The sequence below is a fragment of the Blennius ocellaris genome (assembly GCF_963422515.1).
Source record: "Blennius ocellaris genome assembly, chromosome: 23".
In the NCBI taxonomy this organism is placed as follows: domain Eukaryota; kingdom Metazoa; phylum Chordata; class Actinopteri; order Blenniiformes; family Blenniidae; genus Blennius; species Blennius ocellaris.
In genome coordinates, this window is record NC_137672.1 from 8,050,051 (window position 1) to 8,075,906 (window position 25,856).

General features: G+C 39.9%; 1 protein-coding gene across 1 annotated transcript; it reads left to right on the top strand.

The window, feature by feature from the left end:
• The first annotated feature begins 20,215 nt into the window (after positions 1-20,215).
• On the top strand, positions 20,216-25,855 carry LOC308147217 (claudin domain-containing protein 1-like). Its single transcript, XM_080519324.1, has 4 exons — positions 20,216-21,114; positions 22,811-22,918; positions 22,999-23,136; positions 24,071-25,855. The coding sequence occupies exons 1-4, from the start codon at positions 20,823-20,825 to the stop codon at positions 24,289-24,291; spliced, it is 759 nt and encodes a 252-aa protein (XP_080375450.1). The 5' UTR covers positions 20,216-20,822; the 3' UTR covers positions 24,292-25,855.
• The last annotated feature ends 1 nt before the right edge of the window (position 25,856 follows it).

Sequence of the window (25,856 nt, forward strand, 5' to 3'; positions counted from 1 at the left end):
AATTTACACCATATTACAATTCACTAAAATGTATAAATGTCTACCCAGTATGACGATTAATTCAACAAATGCAGATTGACCTTTAGATCTGCATTCTTCTTTCAAAAGAGAATTTGTGCTTTGCCTTCATATTTACCATAGTTTCTTTTTGTCACTGAGAAATGCGCTTGTAATTCAGAATGTCAAGTCAAGTCATATATTCGTCACATGCACATACTGGTAAGGCAGTGAAATGCGGGGGCTGCTCACCAGGCTCTACAACACCTGTCAAAACGGCAGGAAATAAAAACAAACTAAAATTCCAACGAGAGATATAACAATACAAGAGTACTGATGGGTGATGAAACATTTATATAGTAAAGAAAAGAAGAACAAAGAAGAAAGTGAGGATGTGCACCCACACAGAGAATGTGCAGTCTGCATGATGTGTCATTTTGACTCATTTACCAAGTATTGGGTGAAAGTTTCAGTGTCACTATTTAGTATCTGCAGGAATATGTGAGTGGCCAGGGCAAGGATGTAAATGTGAGATGTGGTTGAGCTCATGCTCTTCGTTGCATTTATGGTTGTGAAGTTGATTTTAATGTCAGAATGAAATGAAAGCAGCTTCTTGAGTCTAATGCAGCAGCCAGCCAAACACAAATACTCTCATCCCACTGTGGGTGTCACATGGCTTTCCATTTTAGCGTAAATGTATAAATGGTCATGAGAAAGGGCCATCAAGAACAGCAACCGGTCATTATGAGCTCGTACTTCAAATCATCTGAAATTCAGAACTTTGTTTTGTTTTACAGCTGGAGAGGAATGGGCGCTGGATCAGCTCTGTCAATTTTCCTGTTGCTGAGCGGTGAGTTGACGTTTGCTGTTCAATGCAGGTACAGGATCTACACCAGTTATATGCAGTGTTCCGCCAGTAGGTGGGCTCGTTGATCTTATGGTTTCTGTACCACAATGACTACAGCTGCTCCCGCAACTTCCTCTGCAGCAGCAATGGCTGTTCTTACAACGGCTCCTGAAGACGCCACGACTCCAGAGCCAACGACGGGTGAAGAAGAAACCACAACACCGGATTTCACGTCAACGGCAGCAACGACTTCTGATCTCACGACGACGACAGAGGAAGCCACGACGGCTGATTTAACAACTCCTGATCCTCCAACTACAGCAGAAGAAACCACAACACCTACACCCACAACGACAGTATCAACTACACCCGATCCAACAACTACAGCAGAAGAAACCACAACACCTACACCCACAACGACAGTATCAACTACACCCGATCCAACAACTACAGCAGAAGAAACCACAACACCTACACCCACAACGACAGTATCAACTACACCCGATCCAACAACTGCAGAAGAAGAAACCACAACACTTGATCCAACCACTACGGCTCAAACCACAACAGCAGCAACATCTGCTCTAACAACAGAAACTATTCAAACAACATCCTCATCATCCACCGCAACAGTGACCACGGCAACACCGAGAACCTCAACAAATGCAGTGACGACAACGACAGCTTCCTCAACCGGGACGGAGGATCCCATAAACACCGTATCAACAAAACCAGGGATCACAGCAACCGCCACAACCCTTGCTCCGACAACAGTGACGACAACGGCACAGATGACGGCAACAAATACTTTGGCAACATCAACAACACGCATGGCAACAATTACCTCCACTGCAACAACAACTGGCGCAGTAACCGTGGCCGTGATAACGAGGAATTTGACCTTCACATCAGTTTCACAGACATTTACAGAGGGCTTGCTGAATTCGTCATCAGTCCTCTTTAAAAGCAGAGCTTCGCTTATCGACGACGAGGTGAGGTCAAACCGCACTCCTGTAGATTCATACAATGTGAATCGAAACAATCTCCGACTGTTCTGAGCAGACATGAATATTACCTCAGTGAAGCCGGATTTCATGGCCAGACTGTTTCATAAAAAGGCTTTCAGGTGCAGAAAGACAATACTGAACTGAATGATCAGGAGTCTAGGTGGGGAAACTTTAAAGTTCAATGATACTATTGACAAAAAGAGCCGCAGGTACGAAAAATGAAAGGAAAATATTTGTGTAAGTTGATAAAAGCCAGAAACTGATTACAGTCAAATGAGTTTTCTTACCAGCTGTTAGGACGGATCCGCATAAACACCCAGAATGCAACAGTTTTAGGTTATCATGACACTATTTTGCCAGTTCGACTCAAGATGAAATTAGTCACTGAACTGAAATGGTTTAGATGAACTATCCAGGTACAGACAGCTGCTGACAAGTCACATGAAGGTAAATCAATTTAATGCAACGTTGTTGTACTGTTGTGAGAAACTCAATAAGTTTTGTATGTTTGAGGATGCACTTGTGGAGCAACTTTAGAATTGGCAAGAAGCCCCTTGATTCCAGTGACTTTTAGACCAGAGGTCAATACAATGAACTTAACTCTGAGTCAAGCCAAACGACAGAATCAGTCTCTTCAACCAGCACGTTGAGCAGGTGGAGTAACTGCAGGATGTTAATGGTGAAGAGGGTGGTGTCTGGTGCACCTCTGAGGAAAAGCAACCAGGGGGCATCCTAACCAGGTTGCTGAAGAAAACCTGAAAAGTCTTGAGACTGCGGAGGTGTGGCGGCTGTACTTCAATTATGTACTTCAATTATGTGCATTTTGACAGTGATGGAACGTATTGCAACGTATTGTTGGGCATTGATTTATTTACTTCATTATGCCTGAACTGATGGAAGGTTTCTGTTCACCAAAAGATTTATTTTCCTGCTTTTCACTAGTTCTTGTGCACGTCTGATACGCAATGTCAATTTCTAGACAAAAACGGCACACAACCGTCCACCCACAGCAGTCAACATTCAGTGTTTATGGAAATTGGAAGGAATTCAAACCGAGTGACCAAAAAGTGACCATGTAGTTTTTACAGTACGGACACTTAATGCTTCACTCTAAACCGGGGGTGTCAAACTCATTTTACTCATGTAATGCAAATTGATTTCAATCAGGTTGGACCAGTAAATAATAGCATTAAAAACTATAAATAACTAGGATGCTTAAGTCTTTGTTTTGGTGCAACAGAGTATTAATGATTATTTTACAAAACATCACGAACCTGAAATGTGAATAAAAACTATAACGAATTTGATCAATATTCTGCTTCAGTTCACCATGTGCTTCACAACTTACAGAGTGTAAATAGTGTATTTTTTTAATACACTATTTACATCCTCAAAGGCATAAAACGTTCCTGGCTGCTGATCAGGACAGTGTTCAGGCGCCATAAAAGACAAATTCGCGTTTCGTCAGAACCATTAACTCTGAATTCCACTGAAACTTCAGATTTGTTCAATTTGACACAAGTTTATCGATCTTCTTTTCTTGCAGCTGACGCCCCACTTCCGAGCGCGGTTCTCCACCTTCATGTCTGTGATTGTGATGTGCTTCAGGTAATCCTGTCAACACTTACTCTGCCTCAGTCGAACTAAACTGCCGAAATGTGATATATCACGCTGCACTTTTTTTTTGGTTTTTGCAGAAATGGATCAATCGTCAACACTGTGTTTGCTACATTTGAGAAAACCGCTCCTTCCATCAGTGTAATAAGAGATTTTATGACGAGTATAGCTCCAAACATCTCCGGATTTGACATCGACCTCTTCTCCCTTTATATTGATGGCGAAGGTAAGTACTGACGTGTGTCATGTGATTAGTCACTATTAAAACTTGGGGAGGTGGGTGTGAGCTACTGTGTTTTCTTTCATGTGTAGGAATAAATCGGACTACAACAACGACTGCAGGTCCAAAATCTACTGAGTCGACATCAACAGTCACCACAACCACAGCCGCTGCAACAACAACAACAACTCTTGTTTCCACGACGACAAGTTCCAGAGCAGAAACCCAGAGGATCAGTTCCATCGCTGCAACTTGTTTACTGCTGTCGTTGTTCACGTCAAGCCGACAGTGGAATCTGTGTTAATTATAATGGAATTGAACAAATTGCAGCTTTTAATAGAAATTGTATGTCACAAGAATCACAGTAGTCACGTCTGGATAAGTGGGAAAAGGTCCTTGCAGAGGTCCTCACAGCTGATGTTATGATTAAACTTAAAATACCATGCACTGAACTACTGTCATCTCATCTTGACCTTTTCTCAACTTCGAATTGCCATGTGTTTTCCAGTCTCAATGAATCTTTTCTTTTTAAATTGTGAAGCAATTTTGAGCTGCATTTTATTAGAAAAACCAATAATGTAATGAGATATTGATGCTAATGTTGATTTTAATGAGTTACTTTGTGTTTATTTTCATTTCACATCATATCTGACTTTTCAGATATTGTATTTTATATATATATGTGTGTGTGTGTGTGTGTGTGTGTGTGTGCGTGCTGCTTGAAGGAGGATTCAGTGCTGAGTGCTTTTGCATGTGAGTAAATCTGCCTCCCAGAAGAAGCCTTTTTATTATTTGTTTTGGGGTTTATATTTAATTCTGAGAAACAATCTGAGGTGCAGTGCATTACAAAGTGGAATGTTTCTTGGATCTCATCACGGACGTCTTTAAGACGTCAATCTGATGCGTGACAGACAGGAATTAAACATACACAACACAGCTACAGATAGACCACGTCATCATTTGTTATGTGAGCTCTTCACCATCAATAATCCATGGATTTAATGTACCTGTCATGCACAAACAGAAGTCGCTCTCTTGCGCAAGTTTGACCTTTTCATCCGAGTTTGCACGGGAAACAATGACAGCATTGTCTATGACAGTGGAAGCTGCAGAAAAAGCTTTATAAAATGACAAATGTTCCAATAAATTGCAAAGTATTTAACTGAGTGCTAATTGTGGCGTGAGTTTTGCTTTTGGCACTTCTTTTTTTTTTTGCATTAATGGCATCTGTTGCTTTTATACAGAGTGTGAAACAAAGTAGTCTTTACTTGTATGTATTATTCTTTACCAAACAGGTGGAACACAATTGATGCCCATATTGCGATAAATGACTGATTGATGAATCTGTTGAAGGGGGGTGGTGATGACATGCATGTTTCAGTGATGCCAACTATTAATTTAACTCAGAAGCAATTCAATAAAAACAAAGAAATGACCAAAAAAAAAAAAAAAAAAATCCTGAACTGAATACATGTCCAATGTGTGTTAGATTTAGATTGACACCAAGTGTAAGGAAATAATCCAATGTTATGTAAACAAACTCAAAACCATTTAAAATTGGCCAAATCACAAACTGCTGTGAATTTGATCTCAAAGCATTGAGACATTAACATCTATGTACAAAAATCATATTGTTATTGCATCTTGTTCACTTGATGCTGCCAGTTCAAGTAACTAAACGTTTTATATCCCTGTAAGAGAGAAGTAAAACAGCCTCGCTCCAGACTTTTATTTGCTCTACACCTCTGCAACCTCATGTGCTCACTGAAGAATTCAGACCACATCATGGGAGTAAATGTTTAATTTGCATTACATAATGACTTCCAAAAAATAATAATAATAATAATTAAATTAATTAATACTACTACTACTACTACTACTACTACTACTACTAATAATAATAATAATAATAATGGTAAAATGGTCAAACTAAAATGACTAAAATTGCTTGTACAGCTTCTTTTGGAGAAAAAGAAAAAAGGGGGGAAAGGCAAAAGGCATAAAGAAAAAGCAAAAGGAAAGAGAAAAAAAAGTTTTTAAAAAAGAACAATTAAACTGCTGCAACTATTAGGAAACAGAGCATGAAGTTACTAAAGCAGAAAAATCCCCCCCAAAAATCAAAAATCGTTAAAAACAAAAAAAAAAGCTAAAAAAATATATAAATGGTACCTGTGACCATACATGAATACCAACTGGTTTTGTAAGGTTCTTTTTCTATTGTGGTATTTGGAAATGAATGACAAGATTTGATTTTTGTACCTGTGTAACAATCCAATGAAAAGATTCCCCTCATAGTTCACCAGTATCCCGACCCCACCTTTAATTAAACTCTTCATTGTCTCTTGTTTCCCCTTAATTGTTCTCTGCTTCTCTGTTGTGGGAAATTGTAAATTCTTTTGTCAAGAAGCAGTCAAACCAGTTTATGCAGAAAGTGTTTAGCACAACCCCCCTTTTTTTTTTTTTTTTTTTTTCCAAAAACCTTCCCAAAAGATGAGCGTTAAGCCAGGTCAAGAAGTTTATAAAATGTGAATCCATGGGTGTGTGTGTGCTTGTGTGTATTTTTCTTATGACTAAATTAATAAAATGTTGTCCAATTATACAGAAACAGACGAAACACTGAAAACGAGTTAACTATTGTTGGAATTCGTACCCGTGTTCCCCTGAATTCCTGCGTGTTCGTTTGATCCGGGAGAGGCAGAAAGAGAGTTAATTTCTTCAATAATGTATTTAATAATCACACAAACAAGAGATTACAAAAATGCATATCAGATTATACAATGCTACAAAATTCCATATATCAGAGATTACATTATACGAGCTCGGACCGTTCTTCCTTGCAGACTCAAGTATATAGGCTGGGTTTACAGTGAAGAAGGGCCCCGCTGTGATGCGTGGTTCATATTTAGACATTTGCATATGACACTTCAACCTCACATTGGTCAGTTCCTCGTGATGTATGCGTTGCTATGGTGACGTTGCTATTCCTTTGTCTCCAAAACTGCTTAAAACTGGTTCTTCTCAGAGCTTGATGCTCCGTGGGACCAAAGTGACCTCTGACCTCTTATCTGTTCCAATCTTACCTTAACCATAAAATGTGCAGAGTGGAGCACTGAGGAGACATCGCCAACCAACTTGGAATGTCCCTGAACATTAATTTATAGTTTTGTTTTTCCCAACTTTAGCAGTGGGAGAAATCCCAGCTGTGTAGGAAGATAACAAGACAATGTGTTCAGTTGTCTCACAGAAATCAAATGTTTAACTTGAATATTCCTTCACTATCAACGATAGAGTTGACAATCTACTAAGGCCACTTGTGGGAGCTGTTGGTTGTATTTGTAGTGAAACTTAACACACGTGTGCAAAGAGCAAGACACTATAAACAAATAACGGTGAGTGCACACACATTCCTAAGGACAGATGAAGTTTGATTGTTTTTCCTGGTGATTCTCAACAATAAAATTAGAACTACACTCGGCAGAGCGCAGACCTTCGCCACATTTGTTCGTGGAAATTAGGTATCATTACTCGCATGTTAGCTATGAGCTCATATCGATGATAACGAGCCTGTCACGAAGCAACATCACCATGTGAAACACTGAGCAGGGAGAGTGTCTCCATGGCAACAGAAGCTTTGGGACATCTTTTTTAACAGTTTTTGGGAATTTACTTGGAAACTGTTCGCCATCAGCTTCTTAAACTGAAATCTATTGGTCCTTGGATGACGACAAATCATCCCAGGAGATTTCATGCAATTTGGATTGATAGTTTTTGACAAAAGTTGGTAAAATGCATAAATACAAACCATAAATAAGTAAATACACGCAGACACAAACGTAGCCTTTGGCCCCAACTTGCATCATTGAAATTTCAATTGACAAGAGAAGCAGGTGAAGGAATTGAGACAAATTTCCGCAATGAGAAAATTCCATATCGTTTATTAAATTATCATGAACATTACTATTGAATTACATAACAGGACATTCATTTTTATTATACACTTCATTCTGAGACAAATGACTGAGTCACCCCCCGCTGCTCTTGTTGTCTTTCACCACTCTGTTTCAAAGCAGTCATGGAAAAACCGACCACGTAAAAGCTCTGAGAACTGGTTTCTCGATGGACGCCATCTCACCTGGCGCTCACAGAATGCGGTCCGCCCAGTGCTTCAGAAATGAGAGGAGATTGCATTTTTTTTGGCACACGTACGCTCATCCTTAAGAGTCTCAGAGGAGTTACTGCAACCCCCAAAAGATGTGGTTTAGAATGTGAGCCGCTACATCTTTGTTGCAGAAGGAATGAAAATCCAGCAAACAGAGGATAAGATCTTAAGCGGGTGTTTACAGGTCATTTGTCATGATCCAGTGACTCCAAACATCCAGACTGCATGCGGCACATCCAGCTTCTCTTCAAACTCCAACTTCTTGGGGGATTTCACAAGGATCAGTCTCCCAAACAGGAAATCTACTTAAAGTCGTCGCCATACATACATTTCTAAATCCATTCAACTCGATCCACACGTTGGCCATGAACCCAAATAACTCAATACGATTTTGCACAACAGGAAGGGTGCTGGTCAAAAAAAACCAACATTTTAATGGTTGTCATTCAACTTATACACTGCTAAGCCCAGGAAGGATTTGTTATTACAGACTTCCACCTGTATTCTAGACCTTTTAACTGTCTGCAAAATAAGGGCAATCAGCACCTCCACTGCCTGAGGAAACTTTTCTTTTTCACTCTAATGACCGATTTGTCGGTCATTAGAGTGAAAAATAGCTAAAGACAGAAACTGAACCAAACAGTGAAATGATCCATTCGCCTGATTGGTGAGGTGCAGTCTTGTTCAGCCTCCCACGGATACAGAGGATGTCTTGATCAATTCTGAATAATGACTCCCATCTTCTACCAGGTGATTTTCAGCTTCTTCCCTCGTCATCCACAAAGTGTTTTAAAGACAGCTTTCCACTTTGTCTTATTCTATTCTATTGGATCGCGTGAACCGACGCTGAAAACCTAAAAGTTTTCCGTTTTCACTTGAAAACGTCGTCGTGTAAACGGGAGACTGAGAAAGTAAAATACCAAACAACAGCAAAAATTAGTTACCAAAGTATCTTGCCTTGTCTACATTTTCTCGAACTTAAAATTCATAAAGATGGACTGAATTAATAAAATGTGTGTTCCTCATAAATCTGTCTTCTTCCCATATTGATTTAACAAACAAAACAAATGAATTATTGTCTTTTAAAATACTAAGAAAGCCAAGAAGCCACTAAATATATGAAGGGATCAGTAATTAAAGCTATTATTATCAAAGCAGTGCTTCTTCAAATGTATTACTTGGAAATTGAACTTCAGCTTGATGAGTCCTTGTATAAAGGCCTGCAACAGGCCGGATTTCTAATTTTACAATAATTACATTCACACAATCTGGAAATGCTTGTTTAAAGATAATAAATATTAGTTTCAAAATCAAGTCGTTCCTTTCTAATATTAACCAATGTAGTCATGACTCCCTGTCCATTTTCTCCTGGGACTCAACAATGTGATTTGGTTGTTTGTCCATACAAATGTCCTTTTGTTCCCACTATTAGTGGGTTTTTTTTGCAATTTTTTTGTAGCATATCGTTCTCATGTTGTTCCGCAGTGGGATTGAACCTGCGACTTTAAGATGGAGAAACAACCCGCTGTACCAACTGCCCATCAGATAAAAAAACAAACATTTCTATGACTGAATGCCGTGACATAACCGGACAAAAGTGTCTGCAATTACAATGTTCTTACTTCAACATGGTGCGACAATTACAACCGGAACACTGAGGCTCGGCACAAAGTACAAAAGCAAATAACAGCTATTTATAAAATATAAGTATTTCACACGGCGTCATATTGACGTCAGCATCTTTACTCGTACTAAATGACACAGAATCCCAGTGGAAGAAATTCCTTTTGACAACACAACAGTGGTAAAAAAAAAGCAGTAAGCAATTATGGCCAACAAAAGAAGTGCGCAAGTCACGAGGAACTGTTCACGGCAATGGTATGACAAAATCTCAGACAAAGAAGTACCACCTTCCAGTCCGGCGATACGCCATTCATTCCACTCTCTCACCTTCCACTACATATAGACCCTCGAGGGACTGAGACATCAAGCCACAGCTTAAGAAGCTCACAGGTTACAACTGAGGGGATCAACGGGAATAAAGGCCGAAGAGGACCGGAAGACGCTGCTGAGGGACGATTCAGGACGACCGCATCGGATTATTATTGGAAATCTCAACTTTTTCCACCACTTTTGAGTAAGTGTTCCCGCCAACTGGAGGTACATTTGAAATGGTCAAGTCCGATTTCTGCCATTTTTTGGTGTGAAAAGTCATACAAAATATGGTGCTTTTAACAATAAAAGATGCCTAAGTGTTAAAAAAAAAAGAGAGTGATCTATATGGATATTAACTCAACGTAAATAAATAAAGTGCACTTTAAAGATAACTGTCTTCCTACTAAAGGAATCAACAGGACTGAAGGTTACAGTTCAATTAAGCATCTCTTTAATTGAACATGTGGGCACTTCTTGAAAAACGAATTTTGTTGGTAAATGTAACTAGTCTTTGTGTTTTTATGACAATGAGAAGACTCTTTTTTTTTTTTTTTCCCACCTTGTTGGGGAGATTTAGGGCTGGGTCGTCCGAATTGCAGATTTTGGTCAGGTGCTTTTGGCCTCAGGGCCTTCAGTGGAATTCCTTTCCAAAACCCTCCAGTGAGTTTTCGTTAAAATCAAGTGTGGCAGCATATTTGGTTTCACATTCTTCCGTCAGCAGAAACTCATTTTGGGCCTCTTTTTCTACAAAGCTTGTGTCGAGCGCCACTTCTTTTCTTTGCTATATAGTCACAGGTTAAAGAAATCTCCGGCAGGTTTGTTGACTCTCGCTTCAAACATTAATTTATGAAAGACGCTATCACTGTCAAATGTGACTGGGGTACTTGATTCCGTCTGAGCTTTCTGTTTTCTGCTCCAAAGGCAGATTTTATTTGTATTTTAAGTATTATTTTGCTTGTCTCAAAACAAGAAATATATACATGCTGAGGGACTGAGCGGATACAGGAACGGTTTTTCCATCCCATGCTGTTTTGTTTATCAGAGTTAGACTGTTTAACATCTAAAGTGTAGATTCCACATTCACAGTGAACAGGGATGAGAAACAAAGAATCGCTTGGGTTGAATAAAAGTAGAAAACTTCATGAAATGGAAAGACTTGAAGTGCCTCAAATATATATATATATATATATATATATATATATATATATATATATATATATATATATATATATATATATATATATATATATATATATATGTCTATATATATATATATATTCACATTACAGGTGATAGTTCAAAACAGCTTTGCACCTTTATATCCACCAATTGAAGCATTCAATCACCAAGTGATGTACGAACATGAACATATATATATATATATATATATATATATATATATATATATATATATATATATATATATATATATATATATATATATATATATATATATGTTGATAATGTGAATAGAATCTGGAGGAAAAAGAAGGAAAAAAGAGGAAGTGGAGTGAGACAGTTAGAAAACAAGGTGTCATTCATCTCTCTACCTGCTACTTCCTGCAGGCGTGTCCATGATGACCCCATGCTGTTTTGTTTATCACAGTTAGACTGTTTAACATCTAAAGTGTAGATTCCACATTCACAGTGAACAGGGATGAGAAACAAAGAATCGCTTGGGTTGAATAAAAGTAGAAAACTTCATGAAATGGAAAGACTTGAAGTGCCTCAAATATATATATATATGTAAACATATATATATATATATATATATATATATATATATATATATATATATATATATATATATATATATATATATATATTATATATATATTTTTTTTTTCTATTTTTCTATTTCTATATATTTTTATGCTTCAATTGGTGGATATAAAGGTGCAAAGCTGTTTTGAACTATCACCTGTAATGTGAATAGAATCTGGAGGAAAAAGAAGGGAAAAGAGGAAGTGGAGTGAGACAGTTAGAAAACAAGGTGTGTCATTCATCTCTCTACCTGCAAATTCCTGCAGGCGTGTCCATGACGACCCAACTCACCCCCTGTTAAACATCTGTGTTTCTCCGCTCTCTTTTCAAGTTGTACGCAGAAACTGGTGATTGTCAGGAGACGAGGTTTTGCCAGGTTTTAGTCTCGTCTAGTTGGGTGTAAAAGCTCATCGTTTGTTTTGTTTCACAGACGCAATGGAGGCCAGAATTGGATTGATGATATCAATTCTCCTGCTGCTGAGTGGTGAGTTGAACTCCGACAAACCTCCTGATTATCTTGATTCAAATATAAGAGATTTTGCTTATTAAGCATATATTCAATCAGTCAAGTTTCAATGTATTATATGATCTTATCTGATAGATTTATCCTACTTTATCGATTATTAATATAAACAGGGGCATCTCTCATAGAAAGTAAGCTGTTTTAATATCGATGTCCAATCAATGATAAGTTCAGAACAGCAAACAGTTGCTTTAATAAAACTCTCGCAGTGTTTTAGGTGACCATGGCAAGGTGAGTTTTACAAATCATGACAATTGTAGATATATACTATTCTAATTTGAATTAACTAGGCATAAAAAAAGCCTATGTCCAGCCTGTTTTAGGGCTTTTTCTCTCTTTAGTCAATTCCATGTCCTCTTGGGAAGCTTTATTATATATGTGGCAGTTTTGTAGAGCCGCTTGTTAATAGGTTATACACACCAAATTATAAACACACCGTAGTACTATTTGATGCCTATGTTCACACCATTAAAAATGGATTGTATTTTTGTCATTTTTATTCATTTTTGTTTATTTATTTGCCTGATATATTTTTATTTTGTTTCTATTGTCAATTTTGGTATTTAAGTTGCATTTGTAATTTTCTTTATTTGTATGTTTGTGTGTGTGTAGTTTTGTGTAGTTTGAGATGTTTTTCTGTTAATAAATAAACTGGGTTTATGTACATTGAGAAGAATGTATGCAATGCTGAAAACCCAATAGAAATACATAGAGGGTGGGGAGCATATAAATAACCCAGTATTGGGCGAATATGAATGTTATTTATAGATAATTATCAATTTATGAAAAGCAGTTTTAAAAAGCAAACTCCTTTACATTAAAGGGACTCCTGCGTATTTATTTGATCAACTCTCACAGATTTTCTTGTAGTTTTTTTTGTAACATCCAGTCACGATTATAAGTTCTCTCTCGATACCCCCTGAAGCATCAACACCAGTCGCTTCTGTAACAACGACCCCCGACCCTGAGACCACCGTGTCGACGACACCCGATCCAACAACCACGCCGAACCCAACGACAACCGCCGAACCGATGACGACGGCCGAGCTCACCACGACGGCCGAGCCCACGACCACGGGGGCGACCACAACGAAGCAAAGTACCACAATCGCCGCCGCCACCACCGCTACAACTGCCGCACCCACAACGGAGGCCCGCACCACTAAAGTCGTGACTTTCACGTCACGTCTCGACACGTTCACGGACGACTTGAAGGATTCGTCCACCACGGCCTTCAAAACCCGAGCCGCACTGCTCAAGGACCGGGTGAGTGGGAACTAGCGAGAACTTGGTCGAACGTCACAATGAATTTTTCCTTCTTGAAGAGTATGACAGAAACTACAAACTGTGGTTTATTATTCTACTTCCATGCGAGAGGTTTGGGAAAAAAAATGCTGATAATCAATGAGAAGCATCACAGGAGACGCAATTTGTACTAATCGTCATAGAACTACACTCGGTAGAGCCCAGAACTTCGCTAACGCCACATGTGTTTCAGAACCGAGTTAGCATCGATAGCATGTTCACCATTAGTTCATATGGATGGTAACGAGGCAGGTCAGGTAGCTACATCACTGTGTGAAACGCTGAGCAGGGAGCGTCTCCATGGCAACAGAAGCTGATCTCCTTTGATATCCTCCACGGGGTGCCTCTCCAATCCACTTTGTAAGGGAAGTTTTTCTGCAGCTTTGGGGGATATTTTTGGAGACAATTAGCCGTTAACATCCCAGATTGGTCCTTGGATGACGACAAATCATCCCTGAAGATTTCGTGCAATTCGGGTTAATACTTTTTGCGGAAAGTTGGTAAAATAATACATGCATGCATACATACATGCTTTCTGGCTCATATGTGTGTTTTTGTCTGCTATCATGAGAAAAAAAAATGTTTCACCCTTTTTAGACAAAAAAAACATACTGTACATACAAACTAAGTGAAAGTGGTTGTTTCTGCAGCTGGATCCAATCTTTGAAAAGGAATTCAACTCTTCCTACATCACCATGAACACGGTATCATTCAGGTACGTTTCAAGAATGTTTATTCTAATAGTTTTATTTTTGGTTTTCTAAACGTAATGTTTGGTTCTCATGTTTTGTTTGTTTGCTCGTAGCAACGGCTCGATCATCAACATCATCAATGTTATTTTCAAGAGCTCGTCTGCTCCCACCACCACTCAACTCAGGGCCACCTTGGTAAACGCGGCTTCAGTCGTCACCGGATTTGACATCGACGGCAGCTCCATCATCATCGACGGCACAAGTAAGTTACCACGGACATTGGTGAGAGAAATATATAAAAAAAAAAAAAGGCATCTCAGTAGCTTAAGCTCACACTTCATCTTTCATTCACAGCTTCATCTGGAGTCAGCCATACGGTCAACCTGGTCACTGCAGCCGTCATGGTGCTGACGTCGTGGCTGCTGTCAAGTCATCCGTAGCGTCCCTCATGATTTCAACATTCAAAAATAAAACCTCACCCGTAACCATCAGAGATTCATGAAGTAAAGGAGTCGTCAAACTGTTGAGCAGCTGAGATCCTGATCATAATAAATACATAAAGCTTTTTGAAACGAGGGACGCAGCGATACCACCACATTGCTGACAGATAACGTCACGTGATGTAGATGATAGATTTTATATTTTTTAAAGAGGAGTTGATGCAATACAATGGTCTCAATACAATGATTTATGCACTCTGTTGATGTTAATATTATTATTGTTGTTGTTTTTAAGTTTTACTCCTTCTTGGGATTTGGGATTGTGGCCCTGCAGGGCCGTTGTCTGTAGGTATTGGAGCGATCTCTTAGTCATGAGTCACATACAGTCTTGAAATCAAAGACATTCTGAACAAATTGTGAAGCATGAAGAAAAAGAAATAAAAGTGTTGTTACATACATGTATGAAAATCCCTCAGACAAAGTGCAGGACCACAAATTGGATGTTACTTGGGAAAACTGTTACCAAACGCTATCATATACATGCTTCATTTATGTATCATATACATAAAACTAACAATGAACATTGTCGGTGTTTTTGAAACAACCTGAAATAAAGACATTGCAGTAAAAATGCGATGCAGCGAGTTTGATTATAAAATCCAACCTTCTTCATAGTTTCTTTGTGATGAGACAATAATTTGATTTTAGTGTGTGTGCATGTGTCCCAGGACCACAAAATACTTTATTAACTGAAATGTGTTTAAACCCCTGACTTAGAAGCTTGTTTAGATGCATACTTTTAATTAAATATTCAATTGCACTGCAGTATTCTATCATCCTGCATCCAACGGATGGAGTAGCCACATATTAACCACATCTACTTTTTATAGATTCTTCAAAGATTTCCCCATACAATTGTAATTATCGTATTTGTAATAAATTAATTTCCTTTTACAATTGAATGGTTTAAGTAGATAAATATAGCCTACAAAGTAAACGCATTGTGTTACTGTTGTGGCAAACAACATAAATAACAACAAAAATAGCTTTGGAAATTATTGTGATAATTAAAATAGTGTAACTTTCTTTGTCCGTTCCTCTACTACAACTTCTGCTTTTATATGTGTTTGTGTTTCAGCATGTCTAAAAGCTGAACACATAGAAAATACCTTGGGAAAAAAGAGAATGCTCAAAAGCTCCGTCTTGTTTGAGCTATTCACAGAATGTGGCTGACCGAGTGTAGAAATGACAGGAATATGTGTCTAACTTACACTTATTCTGACGCCAAACCAGAGGTTTGTACCACGAAACTGAAGGAAGATCACTGAGGAAGCTCTGCTGGAAATGTCTGTGCCATGATAAAGTGAAACTGAGTGATCAGAGTTCTGTCCATTTTTATTGTCCTTTGAATTAATATTAATATAATCTTATGTAGTCACACATTAACAGAGTCAGCAATCTTCTGCCAGGATTCCTTCTTGCTGCAACCAAAGCAGTTGCAGCAACAGTGTTGCTCTCGCCCTGGATGATGTGTTTGAATCCTTTCGGAGAATATATATGGAGAAAACTATAATGTCCTCTTCTTAATCTGAAGAAGAATTGGATGCTCCCGTTCACAGTATGACACATCATTTCCAGCAATTTTAACTTAACTATATTCATAAATTTTAAGTGTTTTGGATGCTTTGAATTCTCGGAATCCAGCATTATTTAATTATTTTAATAGCTCTTTTTTTGTAGTTTAACGACTAGGTCTATGTATGTTTTCCGAGCATTTAGCCAAATTTCTGAGCAAAATAACAAGTAGGAGTACAAAATGTGCAGACACTATATTATATAATATACCAATGGTTTTTGATAGCTTTGACTTAAGATACAGTAGATGTGGTTTCCAACATAGCTGATGATCTATTATTATCCCCAAAAACTTAGTTTCAAAAACCCGCTCTTTTTAAGTTCTATTCAAACAGTTTTGTGTTACAGTTTTTCCTCACAGGTTCCAAAAATCTATTTCGTTTTCTCTTCATTTAGAGATAACTTATTCAGATCAAACCATTGATTCAGCTCAATTTCTACTTTCACTGATTGAGGTCCTGATCTGAGCAGAATAAGTTTGTATCAAAAAGGACCCTTTTCAATGTTTCTGGTACACTACAAATATCATTCATGTAAAGAATAAATCATTTTGCTCCTAAAACAGAACCTATAGTTTTTTGAAGTGATACAAAAAGTAAAAGTTAAAGATTGCAAATGTCTGGCTTTGTCAATTGTCATATCTTCTATTTTCACTATTAAAACTGTTGATATTGCTTAAGCAAACCTGGTTAAGAGCCTCTATCAGCAGGACAAACTGGTAGGTGAAGCATGAAGCCTCTGTTCTTTGACATAATGGAGAATTAGTGATCGTAAATGCAAACAAGTGTAAGCATTTGCACAAAAATAAAAACAAGAAGTGCTTCAACAGCATCTGTTGTCATCACAGTAGCAAAACTGTAAACACAAGCCGCTCACATATGACGCCGGTGACGCTCCGGCCGCATCCTGCAAACGTAAAGACGGAGTTTTTCTAAACTTCCACTTCGTCAGATATAATTGTTTTTACGGTGACTTGAAGCTTCGTCTGAACAAAAGACCCAAACACATTGAAGTGTCACCGCGTTTTCGCTGCGCGTGAAGAGTTCCTCAGCTGTGCAACCCGCTGGAACAACTGTACAGCCGGAGACATAAACACATTCCAGGAAGTGCTGACTGACACATGTAATTAAACATCATGTTCGATTTTATTGATGTATGTTGCGGTTGTGTTGTTTAGAAAATGGTGCGACACTCTGTGAAGTTAGACAGCGATCCTCTCAGAGCTCACCTCGTCAGAATGACAGCTAATATAGAAATGAATTGTGAGTGAACAGAGCTTTAGATGTTCTTTTTTTTTTTTTAAGTAGAAAGATGTTCAACTAGTATATTACGACTCAGACTTTCACAATTAAATAATCCTGCTGGCGCATCTCGGTGTCTTAAAGCTCCACCTCTGCAAAGACCTGCTGAGTATTGTAGTTGCTTTATTTATGAACTGGAACACTTAACACCTCGTCCCCATCACTCAGACGCCCTGCGTCTCCTCGTGTCACCGTTTCGTCTCGTGTTTGGATTTCCACTCGTTTTTTTTTGTACTTTCCTCTTGTCAAACCCTTCCTGGATTCCTCAGCCGCCACCACTGTGACAAGGGATAAATCTTTTGGACCCCGGGCCTTTGAGTGAATCACGTTTGTGACAAGAGCAAACGCACACTCACGTTCACACCCGGGGGCAGTTTAGGCTCTGAAAATGTCGGGGTTTTTTTCTTTCAGAAAAGTTTCCTGTCTTTCCGGAAACGTTCTGAAAACGATGTTTATACGTCAAATGAAAAGGATGAAAATGGAATTATGATATCGTAGACGTTCAATTGTTATTACGGTGACTCATCTATAAAACAAAGTCCAAGGAGAATATGGGCTGAGAGTCATGACACTGTGGAGGAAACGTTGTTTTTATTGCCCATCTACTCGGTAGTGTACACACCGCTTCACACACAACTTCACACTCCGCTTCACACTCCGCTTCACACACCGTTTCACACACCGCTTCACACACCGTTTCACACACCGCTTCACAGCCAGTATTTAAAACAACGAGTCTATTTTAGCATTGACTAAAGGCAGTTTACACCCAAAACTTTAATTTTGTCACGAGTGTTCAGGCTGTTAAACCAAGTACAAACCTCATTATGACCTGTGATCAGCTGCTCGTGTGTTTTTTTCACAAAGGAGGAAAAACCTCGACAGTAAGATCATTTACAAGAGATGGAAAATGGCTTGAGAATGAGCAAGTAACTAAAAAAAAAAAAAAAATACCATTGCAGAGTCATATGTTAGGATTCCACGCAGAATGTTGTCATACCAGCCTTGCAGAAATTAAAAAAAAAAAAAAAAAAAAAGGAGTGCTCACCATAGAGGGAATGATTTGTTGACTTTAGTCTGAAATTATTTTCAAAGCATGTTCTGCCTGATTTGTAAACTGACAAGATCCATTGTATGACATTCTGAGGAAATGAAATTGGCAAAGTCATCTCAACCTCCAGTGGCAGAACAAGAAAAACCGGCTGAATGAAACGCTAGAAAGTGGAATAAAGTTTAGGACTGTAATATACGGCACAAAGCCACAGAGTCAATACATAAAAATGAGACCTTTTGCATGTTTTTGTTCGGATTCACTGTTGAGATGACCGTGATTTTTTTATTTATTTTTTAATTCGTTTTGAAACAAAAGGTTATCATGTCACCATTTTATCAGTCCAACTGCGGTGCCTGGAATCAATTTGACACTACTGCTCTAAAAAATTTTGTATCACTTTTTTTTATTATTGAAATGTTAATAGCAAACAAGCACAAACAAACAAAATAAGTGAAGGAAGCAAAAAATAAAAAGAACAACAGATAAGTAAATAAATAATGACTTGTACATTTCATTTACTCCTACCACTTTTCCACTTCAACCATCAGTCATTGGTTTATAAATATGAACACCAAATATTCATATTTACAAGAAAATCAAAACCATATTGAACTGAAAATTTGCACAGGTGGTGAAATTGTGTTTTTATAGTCATTATTTATAATAAAACTACTTCTCAAAGAACTACAAAGCCCAGAAACAAAAAAGAAATGAAGAGTTTTTGTTTGACGGTTCATATACATATATATATACAACAGTTTTAATTTGACTTGTCTTATGGCTCTTGGCTGAAGATTATTATTAACCATCGAATATCCATAAAGAGGTGCTTCGGAAGTTTTCAGGCTCTGAATATTTAAGCAGAAAAACTAAAATAATTAAATAAAACGTATGACCCCTATGATGTGGGTGTGTGTGTGTGTGTGTGTGTGTGTGTGTGTGTGTGTTTCTTTGTTGTGACATGGACTATATGTGAATATAATGTCAAAATTGTCATGCATTTACTGCTGAAAATGACTCCAATCTCAACATAAATCCCATTTTAATGGAACCTTCTGGTGTATAATACAGTGAAATGTAAAAAAAAAAAAAAAATCTATCTAGTTACATTTTGTATGCAAAAGGCTACAACAGTTTGTTTGCGGTTTGGCCAGACTGGAGCCTCTTGTGGGCTGGTTTTGGCCCACAAGCCTTGTGTTTAAAACCACTGACCATCATCCGATCAATCCCATAATGCTTTGCACTGTGACGTCCAGTTTCACCCAGAAGCCTTAATGTACGTAAGTATTAACAATGGATTTGCCAGCTAAAGTATTCAATCTTGGTGGGTTTCTTTAAGTGTTAAGGTCTTGTAATATTTGTGTGTGTGGAACACATCGACCAGTTGTGACTCTTCACGATGATCCTCAAATGATGATGCGTACTGATCTCACAGTCAGAAGAAATCTGATGCCCCATTTATACGGATTGTTCACCGCACATCCTCACATCCCAGAGCAATTTCAAATGGATCAGGCCAATCCAATCACACAGGTCGGTTTACATGACCCAATTTTTTTTTTACTAGATTGGTGTCCATGTGACCAGTTTCACCCCCCTCCCCTTCTTATTTCCGCCCCTGTCACAAAGTTGACGGATCACGTGGCCGTTATTTAGTTCACAGACGCGCTATCTATAGCGACCCTCCATGTACGCGTCAACCCGGGGAGAACCGCACCAAATACAGACACACGTAAAAAGCTGTGGCTTATGACCGATTATTCCGCAGATTTCAACCCCGACGATCCGCGGAACCGGAAGAGGAAAACACGGGGATTAGTGTGTTTACATCCCCGGCGCATCCTGCACAGCCCCGCAGCCGGCGTCCAAAAAACACGCCACGCGCGCCGCCAAGTTGCGAATCGTGGATTTTTAATTTTTTTTCCCCTCCCTCCCGGTTTTTCCCTCTCGCGTTCGCGAACGAGGAGTTGGTCCCGTCGTGTGCAGCGGGTGTTGTGCGCGACAATATCGGTCGCTGCGTCGGTGCGCCACCCACCATCTGTGGAAGTGGGACACGGGAACAGATGGCGCATCGGAGCCGGGCTGCGGGGCTGCTGACTGTGGGAACACGATGAGAATCAATCTATAAATAATAACAAGGAGAAGAATAGATCGCCAGTGGCTGTTGCCGAGTTGTTTTTTCCCCCCCCTGGCTGAGCAATGTCGGAGTGACCGTTACAGGAGGAGGGGAGCAGCATCGCAGATCGACCGGGTTGATGCGCGCGGACGGTGCGTCAACTTTAATCCCTTCTTGACGCGTCTCCCGTTTTACCCCCCCGTGCGAACAATGGTTGACAACCGCTACGCCACGGCTCTGGTCATCGCGTGCGTGCTCAGCATCCTGGCCACCGTGTATCTGTCCGTGGCCGTGGGCACGCAGCACTGGTACCAGTACAGCAGCCCCGCCGTGCGCGGCGAGGCCAACGTGTCCGAGCTGCGCTCGCTCTACGAGGAGTTCATGGACGACGAGTTCGACGAGAAGACGTACAGCGACACCTTGTTCCGCCTCAACGGCACCGTGGGCCTCTGGTGGCGGTGCGTGCTCGTGCCCGGCGGTGCCAAGTGGTACAAGGAGCCAGGTGAGTTTATGTAACGGACCCTGCCTAAATTACAGGAAGGAGGAAAAAAAAACATTAAAAAAAATAAACGCGCAGGACGCGGTGCGCGCATTCTGGAGGCGCACCTTCCAGGGGCGCACGGGAAGAGTTGTGAAAAAAAGGGGTGAAACTTTCACGTTGAATTCACTTACATTTCCTGTCACACTTCAGATAGTGGGATTACAGTGCAACGACCAGATCCTGGATTACTCAGGAGTAGTGGTAATAGTGCAAAAAATAAAAAAGTACTGATTTATTTTGCTAAGGCAGTAGCACTAAAATTACAAATAACTAGTTTCTTCTCACAGGCTCTGAAAAGATAAAAATAAAAATGAAATCTCCTTGCAAACAGTTGCTCGTTCCCTATTTCTCCTCCTTGCTCCTGATTGGCCAGAGCTCAGCTCACAGGTGATCTCAATCTCCTTTTCAGTGGAGCTGAGGAAGACTTAACTGTTGCTCCACACCGTCCCAGACTAAAGATTACAATCGGGACAGAATCGTAGTAATATATTTGTTCTGATGATGATCCAACTTGCACTGCCACGTTCAAGGACGGTTGTTGTCTTTTGACCAAAGACAACCTGCGATGAAACTCCAACCGCTTGAGAAATCAGGGATGGTGACTGCTGGTGCGACCTTCATCAACTAACTAACCAATGGAAAGGCAGTATGAAGTGACCTAACTGCTCAGAACGACGCCTGCGTTCAACCCAAATAGATGCTTTGCAGCTACAGCGGCTCAATGTGCAAAAAAAAAAAAAAGGATGTGAATTAAATCGACTGTTATTATTGACTTTATTTCATGCAAAATTGTCAATTTGTTTCACATTATTAGCCGTTATTACTTTTTTGTTATGTCAAGCATTCGTTACCTCGCAAAGTGAGTGAGAAAAAAATAAAGTTACTGAACTAATCCGGTTTTCCAGACAGACAGGGAAGGAAGAAGTGACCCAGAACAACAGTCGCCCATAAAAATCATGTTTAAATAAAAAAAAGAAAGAAAAAGGTTTTTATCATGAGATAATTTTTTTAAGTCAACTAATGTCTCAGTCCTCAATAGTAGAATTAACATTTCAATATTATTTTCCCACCACTGGGTTGGATAAATCCACCCTTAGTTACACTGTTTTCTTCAACATCATCATTGCAGTTGGTAAAAGCATCTTAAATGATGGTATTGCTCACTGGCACATTCACATAATTCTTTTTTCTGGTGGTGAGTGTATAGATGCACAATTGTGTCGCAATTTAAACTTTTACATTGTAAAAGTCGAATTGAACTGTGACTAATCATATTTTCATGCATTAGAAAATTCAAAATGACATGATTTCAAAGAGGGAAATTGATTAATTGTAATGGCACTTTAAATGTCCTTTTATTTATCTACTTATTTTTTAATTTTTTGCATGTCCTTTTAGATTACAGGGGTAAGAGACCCTGAACCAGGTTTTAACTTTAAGGCTAGAATTTGTTGTAACATCAGACTGATACGTTTTTAATTTCTGAAGAAGAAAAAAAAAAATCTGTATCCTTTTCAAAACTCACTATCTGATGCACTTCAACTCAGGTACCTGATGTAGGTTATACTGGTGGGGTTTTTTTTTCAACCTGTACTTTATCAAGGGATGTAAAACAAACAGTAGAACACTTTTACAGTATTTCACTGTCCTGTTTCAGATGTGAAGCTGGCGCTGGAGTGTCGAAGTTTCACCCTCCCTCAGCAGTTCACTCCAAAGTACAAAGAGCCGGGGAACCACAACAGTGGGGAGGACATGCTGCGGACCTGTGAGTTCAGCCACCGCTGTCGCGGCCCATTCTTTTCACCGCCACTCTTACTAAGTCGTCCCCTTTTCGTCGAGGCACAGATTTGTGGAGGTGCCAGTTCCTGCTGCCGCTGGTGTCCCTGGGCCTGGTGGTGCTGGCGGGGCTGACCGGGTTCTGTGCCTGCCTCTGCCGGAGCCTCACGCCGACCCTGGGGATCGGAGTGCTTCACCTGCTGGCCGGTAAGAACCGGCTCCGCGCCGTTTGCTTCGTGTCAACCGGCGGTAAATCAAATCTTCAAACCGGGGGCATTCCGTGTCTGAATCTGAAGATGGAACGGAATGCTTGACTCAAAACATGTGAACACGAATGTGTGAGTCACTGGAATTATGACATGCATCTATTCAAGTTTCGATTCTAATTTGAGGTCATAGCAGGGAGCAGGGTGCTGGAGCCCGTCCAAAGGGTTTCAAGTGCAAATGGAATAAGTTCATTGTGTTTTCAGGGCGATGCTCGAACGGAATTATTTTGGGTTTTTTTGTTTTTTTTAAACGCTCCAAATTCATTTCCGTGTGAATGGGGCCGAATGCAACTTGTTCATGTTTATAGCCCAACATCCTGACTACATTGTATTTGGCATTTCTGGTGTTTCCGTATAAACGCGAAATTAGAGCGATTAGTTTTCCGCTGTGATGTTGTCACGTTAAACAGGGCTTAAACTGGAGGAACTTCTCATTGGGAGATTGCGAAACTGTACAATTGATCAAAATGAAATTTGATATCCCAGAGTAAATCAGAATGGATTTTTAATTCCTCTCAAGCCAACAACTATGAGTTTTGAGCCTGAGTTACAACAACACCGTCTTAAACCTCTCAGTTTTGTTTTTGGGTTTTCCGGTTCTCCGACTTCAAACTGGACCATCTTTTCTGGCCGTTTCCAGAAACCCCCTCACTATTTGATGTCACAAGGATATTAGAATCTGCTTGCAGTGTTAATTGTTTGCTATTAACACACTTTAAGAACTCCTGCAATGATGTAAATCCATAATTTCAGCGCGACAATGCGTAAGGCTCTGTTCACACGGCGACATATTTATATTGTCGCTTTCACTTCAAGTCGCCGCCGTGCAAACGGAGCCTGAACGCGTCGACTCAAACGCGAGTGTTCTCCCGCAGGTCTCTGCACGCTGGCCACGGTGTGCTGCTACCTCGCCGGGATGGACCTGCTCCACAGGGTGTCCATGCTCCCCGACCGGGTGGACGGCTCCCTGGGCTGGTCCCTGTACCTGGCCCTCATCTCCTCGCCGCTCCACATGATGGCCGCCGCGCTGCTGGTGTGGGCGGCGCGCAGCCACAGCCAGAACTACTACCGCATGACCGCCTACCGGGTGGCGTAGACTCGAGTCTCACACTACTCCCTCCACCCCCCCACCCCCTCCCCGACCTCCACCGCCGGTTTGAAATCTGACGCCAAGTTGCGTTTTCTACTGGCCTCAGAGGAGCAAGATGTGGGTTAATCTGCACATTCTGCCCTCTGACGGATTAAAGTGCACATATAGTCATGATCCTATCGGCTGCATTAAAAGATTTGAGGTTTGTTGGGTTTTTTTTTTTTTATATCCCTCCAGAGGTTGGTTTGAAAAGGTCAACCAGAGAGAAGTGTAGAATATGTGACATATGTTCAGTCCAGAGCGGGACGAGGCGCGTCCCAGTTCTAAAGATCCGACAAGTGGCTGCGTTCAGTCTAATCCATCCCTGCCGAAGGTGCTAATGAGATTTAAGCTCCAGCATTACAGGGTGACTTTTAAACTGATGTTTGCTTTACAACCCGGAGAATTTGATCCGTAATGCTTTTTGAGTGTGTTTTAATGTCATGCAAGTTAGAGCTGCAGGACGATAGACCTGGGCCGCTTCTCGCTTGCTCTGGCGCCCCCTGCTGGGTTGACGTTTGTCACTCCCCAGGAGTATGACAGGTGACCCTTTCCCCTGTTCCTTCCCTTTAAAAACAACAGTATTGCACCTGTACGATATTTCTTAAGCAAAAGACAAAAAAAAAAAAAAAAACCCAAGAAGATCTTTATTGTGACTGCGGCGCCCAGTTTGCGAACGTACCTTGTTGTCTCAAGCTTTTGTCCGATAATGTGTCATCAGGGAGGAGTCCCGCGCCGCAGACAATGGCAGGCATGACTTTTATATCCCTGGTATTACAACACATTTCCATCTTTTTTATTTTATTTTATATTATTGATATTTATTTATGTATTTGTTTACTTGCCTCAAACAGGCATTCTGATGTGTTTGTTCATGACTTATTTCCCCAGCTTATTGTTTCCTTTGGTTGTATTTGCATGTTTTTTTGACTTTGGTTGATGTAGAGAAAGTTGAATTGCCCTCGTCGTTAAGTCGCTCTCAATTTGAAGCCCGTCCGTGAATCCGGTTTGTTATTTGATTTTTCTTTGCCCCTTGGTTCTGTTAACTCTTCTTTTTGTTATCATTCTGTGGGAAAATGGGTTGATACAACAGGATTATGGCGTCATGAATGTACTCTGAAGGCCATATAATGATAAGCTACAGTATTCCTTTGCACTTAAATTAATTTTGAACATATCCTGAATATTGCTGTAGTGGTGAATTTCTATTTTTTTGACAATGTAAATATATTTGAAACAAAAGAACACTATTTCCAGTCTCCATTAAATATATAGAGAAACCTCCACTCGCAAAGTTTGGTGACATTCATAGAGCTCTATTAAAAGATGCACAGGTTTCAGGATGAATCCGATTGTATTTCACTCGTCCAGCCTTCAAACACGAGAGGCGGTTCCTTCCCTGAGCGCATCGTAGAATAACGTACATGTGTGAACCTGCGGTGAAAGTGTCGTCCATCCTCCAGCTGTGATCCAACAGTCCATTATTGTGCGCTTCGGTTTTGTGTGTGAGTTACATGCTGTCATTTCAATAA